This window comes from Microchirus variegatus, assembly GCF_963457635.1.
Source record: "Microchirus variegatus genome assembly, chromosome: 6".
Lineage (NCBI taxonomy): Eukaryota > Metazoa > Chordata > Actinopteri > Pleuronectiformes > Soleidae > Microchirus > Microchirus variegatus.
Window position 1 is genome coordinate 20,790,171 of NC_139807.1, and position 16,327 is coordinate 20,806,497.

Below are 16,327 nucleotides of genomic sequence, written 5' to 3' on the forward strand. Positions count from 1 at the left end.
AATGCCAACTGGCTCACTTTTGTAGCACTCATGACAACGTAGCTGGCTCGCGCGAGTCGCGACTAGACTGACTCAGCTCTGTTTCCGGCTCTGCAGGTAGTTGCTATCTCGGAGAGACACACTCGCGCTACAGAGCCACTCATGACGACGCCGGCTGATTCGGCTACAGATCCACTCATGACAACATAGCCGGCTGACTCACGGCGACTCGACTGACTCAAGAGCTCTGCTTCTGGCTCTGCAGGAAGTTCCTATCTCGGACTTGAGTTGACTTGTGGAGTTGTGGTTGCCTCCGAAATTGTAAGTTATACAACTTTTGGCAGCTAAGATGGCTAGGACTAGTAGCTAATGTTGCAAGATGTTTGTTTGTGGCGCTGTTTATCATTTTAAATTAAATTGTAGTAGGACTCAACTGATCCGGGTTAATGATGCTAGAGACTCGCGACTCATGGACAGCACTTACACTTGCAGGAGTGTGCATTTTTGAGATTGAGGGTTAAGATTGAGGGTTAAGCAAGGAATTGGAATTCACCCTTACTCTCAGCATCCAATTCTGTTCTTTAGACTGTGGTTTGATTTAACCTATCAACTGCACATGCCTCTCTCGACATTCCCCAAGAGCAGGCAAGGCTGAAACTCCTAAAACAAGATGGCTGAAAATACCAATAAACCCTGGTCATTCAATACTTTGATAAATTCTTATTTCAGCAGGTAGTGGAGGGGTGGCAGGTGGTGTAAGATTATGTAAACATATTCAGAAACCCAACAGAAGTTAGGAACTGGAACAAACTTTAATTGTTTTTCCCTCACTCATTCGTACATTTTAATTTCCGAAGTTACCACAGACAATCTTGTAAGACAAAGCCATCTCAGGTTTCACAATCAGCTACAGTTTAAGAGCTGTCTGTCAGAACAAAGACAGGTGAATATAACATTTTTGGCCGCTTATCAACAATCCTGTTGTCCTACAAAAAAGTTCTGGTCATATCTACCTTTAACTACCATTGCCATCAATTTGACGGTATGTGCTATAAATCATGTAACATGTCTATTTTTGGATACTGACTCCTTACTTACTTGGTCGTAAACTAGCATAAATAATACAACTGAAGATGTCATCAAGATGAAAAATGAATGTCCAAGAGGCATTAGCTCTACTTCAGATCATGAATGAGGCTGAGTCTGACAGAGATGCAGCTTCAGGGATTGAGCAGTCCGTGGGATCGTCTGACGTCTTTTTTATTTCCTCATATTTACTATCACCATTATTATTATGGTGCCGTCACTTTGCGGGTAACGCAATCACCATGCATTGTGGGAAATGTAGTTTATGGTCAACGCACGCTTTAATGACCTACGATAACACAGATTCTTAAGACCAATTAATCACTCGTGGGCCACATAAAATGACCTGGCGGGCCACATATGGGCCCCGGGGCCTTGAGTTTGACACATGTTCTCGTAGGTACGTAATTCCCGGTAGTTTGAGTGTTAAAACTGAATCATTTTGGTTTGTGGACAAAACAAGACATTTGTGAACATCATCATTTCCAGGTCGGGGAAACACTGATCAAACACTGTATGGACCAAACAAGTACTGGAATAATTGAGACAATAATAGACAGATTAATCGATTCCTCTAAAGGTTCCAATATGTAATACAAGTTTCATGTAATGGTGAGACTGCTGCTTGTAGGGAACTACAAAGGCCTTCACATACCAGACAGGATGGTGTTATTCATTTCGTAGTAAACCTTTGCTTCAGAAACGTGGAACACTTAACTGCTCTGACTGTTTTGTTCGTTCGGGCTGCTGTAGCCCTTTGCATGCTTGTTCCATTTGATTTTTGTTTTTGTATCTAATATATGTTATATATATGTTGTTATATTTTATTGTTGTTGTATTAATGTTCTAGTAATTTGCACATTTTGCATTTTTTGTTGCTTTTTTGTATTAGTGATTGTTGTATGCTTGGTCTATCTTAAATTGGTTTGCACATTTTGCATTTTTTTTCATTCTTGGTCACTGTCATTTATTAGAACATTTTTCCTTTTTTTAATCTATTATTATGTCACTGCCTATGCGTGGCTAAATGTTGTGTGTTTCTTTTTTCATGTGTGCTACTTTAAAATAAATGCTTGTTGCTACACTGGTAGCCAAAGTCTGGGTCCATCATCATTTATTTATTCCACTTTCATCAAAGGGAAACACTGAAGAAAACTCTGCTGTCATAATAAAGCCAGTAACATTGCAGATTCAAAAATACCAGATCTGAAATAGTGAGTCCACGCTTTCTACTATGTTAGTGGTTAGAAACAATGGGCTAGGACTGAGTTTTCTTGGCGATTTAGCGATACTGACTCAAGTGATCTCAGAATAACCCGAATCCTTAAAAAGAATCGAGTTTGCCAGGCCTAGTTGACTTGGCCATTGCATAACATTCCACTTATTTGCCTTAAAAAAAATATTTGGTTGCTTTTGCTTTGGGTCATTGTCTGTCTGCACTGTGAAGCGCCATCCAATGAGTTCTGAAGCATTTGGCTGAATATGAGCAGATAATATTGCTGGAAACACTTCAGAATTCATCCTGCTGCTTTTGTCAGTAGTTACATCATCAATAAATACAAGGAAAGTTGCATTGACATACATGGCCACTCCATGACACAACCACCACCATGCTTCACTGATGAGGTGGTATGTTTTGCATCATGAGCAGTTCCTTCTCTTCCCATCACTGTGGTACAAGTTGATATTGGTCTCATCTGTCCAGAGGATGTTCTTCCAGAATTATAACAGCTTTGTTAGGTGTTTGGCAAATTCTAATCTTGTCTTCCTGTTTTTGAGGCTCATCAATGGTTTACATCTTGTGGTGAACCCTCTGTATTCACTCTGGTGAAGTCTTCTTTTGATTGTTGACTTTGACACATACACCGACCTTTTGGAGAGTGTTTTTGATCGTTCAAAACTGTTGTGAAGGGGTTTTTCTTCACCAGGGAAAGAATTCTTCTGTCGTCCACCACAGTGGTTTTCTGTTCCAATGTTCCAAACAGTTGATTTGGCCACACTTAATGTTTTTGCTATTTCTCTGATGGGTTTGTTTTGATTTTTCAGCCTAATGATGGCTTGCTTCACTGTGGACAGTGACAGCTCCTTGGATCATATTGAGAGTTAACATTAACAGATTCCAAATGCAAATGTCACTCCTGGAATCAACTCCAGAACTTTTACCTGCTTAATTGAATATGAAGCAGATGAAGCAGGGAAAATTGAAGATGAAGCAGGGAATAGCCCACACCTGTCCATTAAATAGCTTCTCAGACAATTGTCCCATTACTTTTGGTCCCCTAAAAAGTGGGAGGCAAAGTATTGTAATTCCTACACCGTTCACCTGATTTGGATATAAATACCCTCAAATTAAAGCTGAAAGTGTGCCATTAGAGCACATCTTGTTTGTTTCATTACAAATCCATTGTCGTGGTGTATAGAGCCAAAATAATGAGAATTGTGTCAGTGTCCCAATATTTATGGACCTAACTGTACATGCCTATACAGAGTGAAGGAAGGGGTGGGGGTGCATGTGCAGGATCTGCCAGGCTTAAGAGACATGAGGCAGCTGTCTTTACATGCTTCATGCACAGGTTAGTGGTCACCTTTGTGAACCTAGTCTGGTGTCATGAGCGGACATAACGTGGCTCAGCTCTCCACTCATACTGTACATGTGACTATGTTCAGACTAAGAGCTTCATTGTTCAAATCTGATTCAAGTCAGATCTTTTTTTACAGATCTGATTTAACGCTTCTCATTCATTACTACAATAATATGCTATGTATCTCGCTGAGGCGGCCATCAGACACAGCCCACACCCCGCCTACCAAGTAAAGGTACTGTTATCAATCAAAACACAAGCCTGAACCAGGGTTGTACCATTCCAAACCATACCATACTGTACCAAACCAACCACACCATGATGGAAACAGAGCAAGAGTGGAGGAGAAATGGAGAAACACAAACAGTTGTTTCTATTGAATGTGCCTCCCTCCTGCTGATTTTGCCTGAAAGTCATTCACAAATAGCCTATAAAACAATATTTTGAAATGTGCTACATTTATGTTAGTTTGCTGGTCGTCTATTCCTCTATTAATGTGTCTTTCAAATAGACATGTAATGTTGTTTGTATGTGTGAATGGTCAAGTGAATTCATTTTGTTTGATGAAAATAAAAAAAGTAGTGGTTACAGCAAAAATACCCAGGTTTGTGACTTGGTCCGACCGAAGGCCTTTGTGTATGGAGTTAGCATGTTCTCCCCATGTGCACATTGTGTTTCCTTCTGTGTTTCCGCACTGTTTCCTTCCAAAGTCCACGTCAACTTACAGTAGGTGTTAATGTGAGAGTGAAGGGTCAGCTGGGATTGGCTCCAGCATCCCGCTGAGCCTTTATCCTCATGTGGAGGCCTGTTTATACTCCATTTTTGACAACATGCAATACTTCCTCTAGGGGGCAGTGCCAAGTTGTAGGCATCAACAAACATGGTGACCATAGAAGAGGTTATTTGATTGTGCGTGATCCAAAATAGAGTGGATTTTGTGGTCGTGGAATCTAAATCCACTGAATGTAAGTCGTCATCCATCATATACAGTAGATGGATGTAATTCTGCACCATCTCACAAAGATGCTCTTTCGAAACTATACGACATTATCAAATGGCTGTAAAGATATAGTTAGTCATTTTCCTGACTGGTTGGACAATTGGCTGATATACTGCCCCTATCATTTGCGCCGTTACATCCATCATTGTAAGCTCTCCTGCCCGTGACAAAAGTCTCTGCCCATCTCCGCAATTTGGATTAGAAATGGAACTTTGCAAGTCTGGTCGCTGGTAATGCCCCGTACAGTTTGGGAGTACATGACACCACCTTAAACACCCATCCATCCATTGCCCATTCAATATCAATGGAGCTGGTGAACACAATCCATGGAGCCATGGCCATGCCAACGGTCAGCATACATGTTCTGTGCCTCTCACTTTTCACAAAAAGCCAGTCCGATGTTTACCTGTGTGTGTGGCCCCTTGCTTGGTCAGACAATCATTTCCTCTTCCTCACTTCCTCAAAACAATGGTTTTCTCTGCTTCTGAAGAAATTGAACGTCAAGCAATTCTTGTGACTTTGTGAGACGTCTTGTTCTGAGCACTCTGGGTTTGCGCCATAGCCATGATCTTGCAAGGCTGTACAGTGGGAGTGGAGACAGCTCCTAATTTAACCATCACAATGACTCTGAAGCTGTTAAATGAATCCTGCATAGTTCTACTTTAAGCAGTAGACAATGAATGAATGAATGAATGAAAAAAAGTTCCCCCCATCAATTTTTTTTTTTAGAAAGGACCTTCAGTCACTTCGCTCTGGTGCCAGGACTCGCTCTCTGTGTGTTGATGATGGTATAGCTGAGCCTCACATTTGCAGTTTTCAAGAGGCAGCAGCCACACAGCATGGGAGGGGCCGACCTCTGCTCAGCAGAGCAGCAGCAGCAGAGCAGCAGCACATGAGTGGGCAACTACAGCACAGGATGGCGCAGTGAGTCAGCTGAGCTGAGCCCGTGGACCAGAGCCGCAGAGAGAGACACAGGGACAGAGAGAGCGAGGGGGGGAGACTTTGTTGGATGTTGAGACAGAATAAAAGAACAATATGCAACTTCTGAGAGTCTGACATGGAAATACTGAAGTGATCGTCAATCGGAGTTGACGCATTATCCCGCCCGCCCCGCTGGCTCAGGGAGAGAGAGAGAGAGAGAGAGAGAGAGAGAGAGAGAGAGAGAGAGAGAGAGAGAGAGTCTGTCGAAACTATACCTAATCCTCCATCAGACACTTAGGAAGTGCGCTGCTGCGGATTCACTCACACATAGGGGGACATGATTTGATATTTCTTTAAGTGGAGAATAAACGATGAATCAACTCACACTGAGGACGTAACGCTCTTTAAATCCACCGTTGGAATCGGCGCAGTTTCTGCCTCGCGGACGCTTTTTTTTTGGCTGAATCACGAGGTATTTGATCGCGATCGTGTCTATTACACTGGTTACCTGGAACCATGACAGCCCCCCTGCTGCTCCCACAGTCCGCCTGCTGACGGTACCGGGTATGATGGGAGCAGGTCAGCCGCTTTCAGGATCCCAAAGCTGCCGATTTATCAATGGAGGAGGAAAGTGACACCCGGAAAATTAACAACAGCTTCCTTCGCGACCACAACTATGCAACCGAAGGTATTTAAAAAGCGGCGATGTTAACCTGAGACTGTTGCTATGGAGGGATGACAGTGTATGGAAGTGACTGCATGATATCATGAATGATTCAGAGCAACTAATAGGCAAATATCACAATACCTAAATGTCTTGTTAGGCTTTTATTAAGGCAATTTAAAACGAATGTAATCACAGTGTAGGCTTATTTAATCATGTTAACGAAATAAGGGACATCATGTCACATTCAGATGGAGGCTGGTGTGTCAATAGCAGGGAGTGATGAGGTGGTGTAGCCATTAACCTGCTATATTTTTAATGACCACACTGACTCGGATTAAATCTGTATGGACAAGGGAATAAAGCTGCTTATATAATGCAGTTAGAAAGTGATCAATAAATCATGAATAGAATGTATTTTCCTCATTCTGTATTCACTTGTTGAAAGAAGGAGACAGAGGCAGAGACAGGGACGGCGGCCTAATTCAAGGAGGCAGCACATTGAAATATGGATCTCTCCCTCACACAACACACACACACATACACACGCACACACACGCACACGCACACGCACACACTTTCAACACCCCCAACATCTCCATGCACTGAACAATAGCTGTAGATGTTGCAGAACCATAAATGCTGCCCCTGCACACGAGCGAGTGTCTCCTCATTGACCACACACCAGCTTCTTAAACATCCGCTTAATAGTTCCCTTATGCTTCTCCAATCAGCACCATCTGTCCCCTGCAAGTTGCTTATCTCACAGAAACAACATTAAACACTGATTTACAGGTAAAAGTTACTTCTGATGTCATCACTACCACAGTGCCATGCAGATTGTACACATTATGCAGATTGTTCACATGGACGTTAAGTGCCGTTATTATAAAACAATAAAAGCACTGCAGACCGAGAGCTTTTCATTACACAGACAAAGCATAACGTCAACATCATTAGCCGCTCCTGATGTGTAATGTATTTCGTTAAGGGCTGTGATTTATGATCACAATCATTATTGATTCATTTGCAACACATTCTCTAAACACGTCAGATAATTTTTCCGTCAATTAAATGAGTCAAACATCTGTTTTCATTTCAACCGTCGCCATAACTGTGATTGTATCCATACTGCCTGTTGTACTCAGCCAAAATGTAAGCATTTTTACTTCACCATCATACGTGGTAAAGCAAATTCTCATATTTAAAAAGATCTGGATGACATATTCGTTAGAAAAAGGCCTAAATTGTACAAGACAGTTTTTTGCACATTGACTAATTAATCAGTCATTAAATGTTGAGCAAACTGGACTGTTTTATTAATAGTTGCTACAGCACTGGGAAAGCCATCAATTTATCTCTCAGCATTTCTGCCACCCACATCATTTAAAAAAAAAAAGAAACAATGGGACAAAATAGAAATTTGGATTATGAAAATAACCGAAGAAATCAATTATAGGTTGCTCAATCAACCCTGACATTGTCTACAGGAAAGAAAATGAGTGTAGAATAGAGGTTGTTGGAGGGTGTGTGTGGCCGCAGGGTGGGTCAGGCCTCAGTGCCTTCTTGGATTTACCATTAGCTCAGGTTACTGACGCCAGTGCAGGTTGGAGGAGACTCAAAGTCAGAACTCATTCTCCATCTGACACATTCTCCCGCTGCATTCTTCAATGTTTCGGTTTTTATTCAAACGCAGGAGAGCATCATCATTTGTGCAGCTCTCGGGCACTTATAGATGATTCCCTGTCATCGCTAAACACACAGGCAGTGGTTCATAGCAGGAGGAAGGGAAGTGGGGGTGGGAGTGGGTGTGATGGATATCTTTGTGTGATGTGTGTGGTGAAAAGAAAAACAGGAGGCGAGCTTCTTCCAGCTTTCTCGTTTCTCTGTCTCTGTCTCATTCCTTTGATCAAGATCAAGTGGATTAGAGTTGTACCGGTTGTAAAATGTGTCCCCTTAAAGAAAGGACTAGTCAGTGGCCCATCTGTGCTCTTCAAACAATGAGAGTCAACTTTTGTTATTTTTTATAGCTCTAATTTATGGCTGATCGTCACACCTCATATATCATGAATGGGTGTATGTGTGCGTCCATTCACTCCCTCACATCGTGTCACATAAATGGTATGAAGTCAGTTTTCAGCCAAAGATCATACGAGCCGGTGTCTGGGTCCATTGCTCTCCTCATAAATTCAGCAAAGTGCACATGTTCCATCAGGAATCGTCCATTACACACACACTTGCACGCACACATGCGTGTGTATGCACTCACATGCATATACAAAGGTCCCTGATGAGTGTCGACGAGCTGGTAAGGGTTTTCCCTCGGGCTGTGCCACAGCAGCAGGACACTTTCATGATGTCACATTTTAATGATGTCACTCTTGCTGACCTTTGCCTTGCACCAATCCCACGCCTCGCTGGATCTGTGGGTGGTTACAGTGACTCTGGTCATTTATGGTTGAGTATCAAATTTCCACGTCTCAACATTGAAGTTCCCTGAAATGGTGTCTAGATAATAGACTGTATATAAAAATGGACGAAATCCCCTAGTTGCAAAACAAAATCCCACTTTGAAGCCTCGAGAGTTGCAGTTTGACTCTGGCACCATGGCAGTTTTGCAACAAGGCTCCTGATGGACGATACCAGCCGTCACTCATATGTACCATGCTCTTTTGTCTATTGTCCTCTAAATGAGGACATTTTACAAAATTGACATCATGTTCAGTTGAGGAAAACCTGAAACTAGCGATTAAGATTAACTTGTACGAATCAAGTGAGAAATAGGTTATTTTACCATAGAATTCCATTGAAATTAGTTAATTTTGGGATCAGTGAAGTCGCCCCCTGGTGGCTTACTGCTACTTTTGTCCTGGGCTTTACTTTTTCAAAATGGGTGACTACATCCATTATTTTACACAGTCTATGGTCTATAGAGGAAAGAAAATTGCATTACACTGTAATTTGTATTCACCATCTTCCTTCACATGACACACTGCTAATGGTGACAGAATGGATGGTCCTGGGCGCTCTCTCTCTCTCTCTCTCTGTGTGTATGCAGTTGTGTATAAGTGTGTGTTGAATCAATGTACCGTTACACTCCTACAACATGGGTGTCGGTTAATTTTCATAATTTCCACCTTGAATGTGTTTTCAGTAATGGATGAATCTGTCAAGTGTTGGTACACTAACTCCACAGTGGATGTAAAAATGTAAATGGCTTCCTCGCTGTGTAGCAGGACCTAACCTAACGTCTGCTTTAGTATTGATTTCTGGTCCTTTACAATTTAGCTACCGGAACAATGACCTAAAGATCTATTGGTAGGACATGTAATCCCTTCCTCCCTCTTTCCCATACCCCCCTCTGTCTCACTCGCTTGCCTTTGCTGCTTGTATACTGTATGTCGGTCTGATACGATACAAGCCTGAGTGTGTTGTGACCCCTGTAGCCTCGCTGAATACTTATACAGACCCATAACAGAGATCCTACAGCCTTTATTGCTGCTGCAGATGCTGATGAGAGCAGGAGCGAGCCTGGATGCTTGTGCCAAGGCAAACGGCCTGGGGCCACACTTTAAGACCCCGGCATAAAAAAAGACTTATCCCACCATACCCCCAGGTCCCATCCATTATTCACTATATGGAACACTCAAATCGCAGAGCCCCACCTCGCTGCTATAGCACGAATAAGATAATGTCTGTGTACTGTGTGTATTGGGGGGGGGGGGGCACGGTGGCAGGGGCTTAATGGGAAGCTGTGAAGTTCGGGAGAGTCGCACTCCTTATTCAGCAGCTGCTTTCATCTCTTGATTAGCTCCTTATTAAGTCTGCAGTTCCATTAAATTTAATGAGAATGTATTGAGAATAGCCGTGGTGTTGCTACTGTAGGACTGTTGTAAAGGAAATATCCTATGTCTCAACCCACAAAATAGCTTTATGGTGAGTGGATTTGAGGTGCGGCTGTGATAGATGTGTTGCGTGTGAGTCATTCAGAGCACTGCAGGCTGAACAGAGTTTGACCTTTCTGGACTTTTATAATGGGATACATTTGTACGTTTTGATAGCTAATTCCTGTGTCCTGCGTGTCGAGGAAGCGGCGTCACTTGAAGTGCTTTGTGTTTGGTTGATAAGGTCATTGAGAGCACATTTTTTTGGTGTTGTTTTTTTCTAACAGCAGCTCATCTTTGATTCATGCCAGTCTTGAAAACAAGGAAGATGAAAGGATTTGCACCAAAGCAGCACATGCAGACAGACACAGAGAGGGAGAGAGTTTTTGTTTTGGTGGTGGATTATAATTCTCTGTGCCCCCACTTCACCATCCCCCCCTTCCACATCTTCAATTTCTGAGAGAATACCAAATAAGAAGCATATGAAACAAATCCTCTTGGCATGCAGCTCAGTGCGTGCAAGGCTCGGTTACTTGTTTCACTCCCTTTCGCACCACCTGTCCTCTCCTTCTGTTTCAACCTGTCCCGTGTTGTGTCTGTAGTCCGATGTGTGCCACGCCAACGTGTTAATGAAGTGTGAGGAGTGAGGCAGTAACATGTCTCGCCCATTCCACCATCAGCTCCCCGTGGGGGGAGAGTGCGGATACAGAAAGGCACACGCACACACACAACATGCACAAAAGAGTACACACACATTCACACACATCTCAAGGGGCTGATCCTGGAGAAACCAGGTTAATTAGCTTGTTCACTTCAGATCTTACAAAGAGTCATGCTCTTCAGATGAAGAGAGCTGCGTTGTTCTCTGTTGCTGTGTGCAGCTAATAAAGCCTAATAAACCCTTAATCATATGGCTGGATACCAGACCAGGAGGTACCTGGGCTGGTTCAGAATTTTATTTGATCTCCATTGTTGCTGGTGTGAAACAAAACCATTATCAGCTGCGTGTACAGTGTGAAGGTAGCCGAGGGGGCGCTGTCGAGTGGAAGTGGGTTTGGCCAAAAACATCAGAGGCAGAGTGAATTTATGGAAATAAAATTTAATTTCTGGCTTGAAAGGTGAAAACAAGCATTAGGTGTCAATGGCAAATCTCAAATAAGGCAATAGCAGCAAAAAACAAAAACAAATCTAAATGTCACAAAAATTCAAATTGACAATCTGCTAGCCACATAGTACGCAGAGTCACAGTGCTTGACACGCAACATAGACAAGACTAACCACATAGACTGGATGAGCAAACATATATGAGGTGGCCAGCACCATATATAACAGGACAGACTCTGAAACAGTTCTTAAATATACATTTAAGCAGATTTACCAAATAAACAATACAGTTTATTTTCCTAAGTTGTACGAATGACACTACACAGAGGGGGTTTGATCAAGACCCACCTCATTCCTCCCCATGGTCCTAATTGCAGTGGACTAGGCCAATTATGGTCGGAACCAAATAAATGAGCTCTCGTTTCTGTAAGTCTCCCTTTTGCTGCTGGACAGACGTGCCCAGACGGCGGACCACAACCAACCACTCGTGGCATAAGCAGTAAGTTGTCTCTGGCTTAATGCTTGTTTTGTGCTCAAGCTTGCGCCCCTGCTTGAGCACATTAATGTCCGCGGCATCGCAGATAATCCCCAGTGTCTCCTCGTCACTAGGTGCTCACTGCACCTGCTCCACAGCCCCACATTCCCTTCAGGCTGTCAACGTCCTTTTTGTGAATGAGTGTGTGTGTGTGGGTGTGTGTGGGTGTCACAGTCCGCTGGGAGGGCTGCTCTGTGCGGTCACGCCATGACCTTTACATACAGCACAGGAATGAGCTTTCATTACAATTTTGATGCAATTTCTACATAAAATGTTCCTGGAAGACAAACGACATGCTGACTGATGCATATTGTTTATCATTAAAAGGAACGACAGCAGCGAGTGAAAGAGAGTCCCAGAGCGGAATTATCCCCCAGTCTGATCCTTTGACGTAGGCAGCTCAGTGTAATCCTCTTCTCCGAGTACTCCAACGAACATTTAGGGTGAATTCCAATTCCTTGCTTAACCCTCAATCTTAGCCCTCAATCTCAAAAATGCGCGCTCCCGCTCGTGCAAGTGCTGTCCTGATTCTCTGAAAAATTAAGTTTGGGGGCGAGTTTAAGGGCTGTATCGCCCTCAATATTGAGATTTTCCGACAACACCCTTGGGAGCAAGGGCTACCCAGAATGCATTGCGTGTTTTCTTTGTTAATAGAGATATAAAAATTATGAAAACCATTGTATTATCTTAGTTTAGGTCCATATTATGGATTACTGACGTCATTGTTGCGTAACATTTATTTTTATTTTACGATCTTTTGCCAACAGCCGGCAGGTGCGGACACGCGATCGTTTGCTATCGTTTACCCTTCAATAAGCCGTGGTGTGTGGTAACTGTCAGCTGAATTTGTCTGTGGTTGTGGTATTTGTATGAGTATCATCTTATTACTAACTGACAACCTAATAATTTGACTGAAATAAAAAAATAAAAAAATAATCGTGACATTAATGTGTTCTTCTTCTTCTTTTTTGGAGTTGACAGACTGGACGCAGCTTTCGCGTTATTCTGCCCCCCGCAGTCTGAAGATGAATCTGCATTTAAGGGGTGTCCCATTTCTAAGTGACAAAATAACCCTTAACACTTGGTTTTGAGGGCCAGTTAAGATAAGGGTTGAGCTTGAGGGTTAAGATTGAGGGTTAAGATAGGAATTGGAATTGGCCCTTACACTATAGTGATGGGATCGGCAGTTCATTTGAGTGTACTGAATCACTTGAATCAGTTCATTAAAATGATTAGTTCAAAAGATTAGTTCACCGAATCGTTCAGTGCTTAGCAGGAGACCAGTGCCCTGCTACGCGACTCACCTCCTCCCTGAGTGCAGTACGTTTGAGTGACAGTGCGGACGAGATTCATGTCCTCAGCCACAGTTCTCCACTTCGCTGTGTGTCAGTTCGTTCGCGAGATTCACGTCCACAGCCACAGTTCACCAGCTCTCTTTGTGTCAGTTCGCGAATCATGAGTGAGTCAGTGACTGACAGCGGGAACGAATCACAGCAGTGCGGCAGACACAGTTCTTCTTACTAGTCACTCCCTCCCCGATCATTGGCTGGTGTCGTTTGCCGAAGATTCACGCGTGAGTGACGGCGTTGGTGAACGACTTCACGAGTGATTCACAGAACGAGGCAGTTCCACTCCCGGCCACCACGATCGCTGCTGAGCTCAACTGAACTAAGAAAGGAACAAATCAGTTCATGAAGTGATCCCAGTCAGTTCGTTCACTCAAATGATTCGTACTTTCGAACAAATCACTCCTGACCAACACAACACTATTACACAACACTCACGTATCTCCCTCTCCCTGGGTCATTCTTCACACTCTCTTATACAACTGTCTTTCCATGTATAGACACACACAACTCTTCAATGCCACTGGATCAAGACTATTTCTGTTTTTTGTTGTGTGTTTTTTTACCCCTGACAGGATTACGTGCTGTCTAGAGGTTAGCCAGGGTGTTACTATTTTGCCGTTTGCATTCCTCTGTGCTGATGAGACTCACTGTACTTTTTGTTGACCTTAGTGCAACAAACCTGCATCCCCAGATTCCCCCCCATCATCACAATCATTTCTTTTAGTGGCCCCTTCTGTTATGTGTGATAGATGTTGCAGGCTTGGGGGTATCTATAAATACATTCAATATCCTCACTCTGGTTTTCATTCCAGAATCAATGCATATCTATGTTTCCATCCAGTCGGTTTGACGCACAATTCTATATTGGATGCTGACGGGTGTTATTGCAGTTCACATTGGCGAATAGGAACAGATAAGAGAGGTGCCATTCCTGTTTCATTTAACACACACACACACACACACACGACAGCAGCAGGCCAACAGGCTTCTCTGTGTTATTACTGGTGATGGATGTGCGTTATCTCTGATGCATCAAGAAGACCTGTCTGTGTCAGACCTGGCTGACTTGTGGGCCTCATCTGGTTATGGTCTGCTGATGAAGCTGTGTGTGTGTGTGTGTGTGTGTGTGTGTGTGTGTGTGTGTGTGTGTGTGTGTGTGTGTGTGTGTGTGTTTGAGGGAGAGAGAGAGAGTGTGTGTTCTTTGAGAAGAATCCCTACCCAGCTACTAATTCCACTCTTCCTTGACCCTGCTGGTGCTCGTACTTAAAATCTGATCTGACGCGGGTGCAAATCATTCAGGAGACACCGCCAGTGACGTGCGGTAAGCTCTAGGGTAGGGTAGGCAGTCACAGACCAAGACATACACACACTAAATTAGTGTTTCATACGTTTGCAGACAATGCACCATGCAATCTGAGGATATCAAGATTGTAGTACTGTATTATAACAGAAACTTGACTGTGTGTGTGCATTGCGTGTTAACAAGCTTATTTCGTTTGAAGATGAAGTCCATGCGCTGTTCATTCACAAAGTTGTCGATGACAGAGTTATAAAAGTCTCCTGACTTGGCCTTCAGTTTACAGAGTCTACAGAGTTTACAGTTGCTCTGTCCATTTTCTTATACCACTTTATACTCCCGTATCATTTTGTGTCCCTTCCTTGTCCCGGAAGCTCAGTCGTGGGTCTCCCTCTAATAAAAGCTGCCGTTTTTAATCAAATGCCAGCCTTAAGAAATGTTTAAGCCTCTCTTGTAGAGCCTTCATATCCAGTGGCGGCTCCTGAAGAAAATTTCAGGGGGGGGGGGGGGCAATTTTTTCTGATAATGTTTAACGTGACCCATTCAATAGGTGCATAAAGAAAGACAGTATCAATGTGTTGTTAGGTGATTAACAGTCCTCCTTGTGTCCACTAGATGGCAACTTGATAAAGAAATATTATTTACATGAATCTAATGTATGATGTAAAATAGCTAAACAGGTCACAAGATGTGTCCAGCAACCACATAAAGACAGGGGCAGCATATTAAGTCAAGTATTTATTATCTGACCAAGGATCAAGAGCTTTCCCCACCTTTACCAGATACATACAACAAACATATGACAAGATAGTCACGTCAAATTATTCATTAAGTGTAAAGGAAAGTGCAGAATTGGATCTTTAGATGTGTTGCTAAATGCATCTTAGAATACTTTCTTACACAAAACAGTCCGATGGGCGATACAAACATCAACAATGTTAGCAAACAAGCTAACTAACGTAGCTTCAAATGACTGCTGTTTGCTGCTATGAGCCATAAACAGCTAACACGTATGAAAGCGCGGACACCGTGGTCAAACTACGTGTACTTATCAGTTAGTGCTGGGACCGATTAAACGAGCACAATCCTCCACACATTGTTAAAACAGTGAGCTTCGCTTCGCTCAGAGCACAGCTATCAGAGAGGCGAACAACTTATCGGGAGAGAAGATATCCCCTCCTCTCTTTGCTCAATTTACATATGACGCAAGCACGTTAGTGCATGCACATAAATCATCATTAAAAATGCAGTGGAGGGTATGTTTTTTGGGTGATTCTCCACGTCAGTCAAATCGCCCCAGAAGAGGCGGAACAATAAAACGTGCCTTGAATCTGATGATTCTGATTGGACAATGACAGATAATATGTCTAAAACACTGATAATAGCTACCTTTGCCGGCAGAGACAGCTGAAAGCAATATTAGTACTAAGGATCTTTGGAATTGCTGAGGGAAATAATCTCTTTCTCCTCGTAGTTGGTAGGGCTTCGCCCAAATCGTCCCTATACACCGTCCGCCCCTGTTCATTACACCTCCCGTAAAACATCGAGAGAGCGTGACGGTGTGTTGACACGTGTGTTTACGAAAGCAATGTGAATGTAAATGCAGCACAAACATAGTACAGTAACGTCAATAGGCAGCGTAGTATTGTGCTTTTTGACCTACATTTTAACTATACGGGAAACTAACTGTCATTCACGCCGATGAGACAGAAAGGCAGAGGAGGTCTGTGCCTTTGCTCTGTAATAGAACGCTATGTCAAATGGCTTGTGCAGCTGCTGCCTGACCAGAAAACAGCAATGTTGAGTCGCTTTTATTAGACTATGAAAATCACCAAGCGGACACATTCAAACCTGTAGTAAAGTTATCTGAAATTAAAAAGTAAAAAAAAAAAGAAGAAGATCAAACCTTACATGAAATAAACTGAA

General features: G+C 42.9%; 1 protein-coding gene across 2 annotated transcripts in view; it reads left to right on the plus strand.

The window, feature by feature from the left end:
- Positions 1-16,327, plus strand: part of ppp2r2ba (protein phosphatase 2, regulatory subunit B, beta a) — a gene marked incomplete at both ends in the record, with an annotated part of 69,612 nt that overhangs the window by 39,418 nt on the left and 13,867 nt on the right. The window contains one exon of one of the 2 annotated variants that reach the window (XM_083891818.1): positions 6,187-6,256. The exons of the other annotated variant lie outside the window; for it this stretch is intronic. Within the exon in view, the coding sequence (XP_083747944.1) occupies positions 6,187-6,256 (70 nt within the window). Of the gene's footprint in view, positions 1-6,186; positions 6,257-16,327 lie in introns of those variants that run through there. 2 annotated transcript variants of the gene reach the window in all.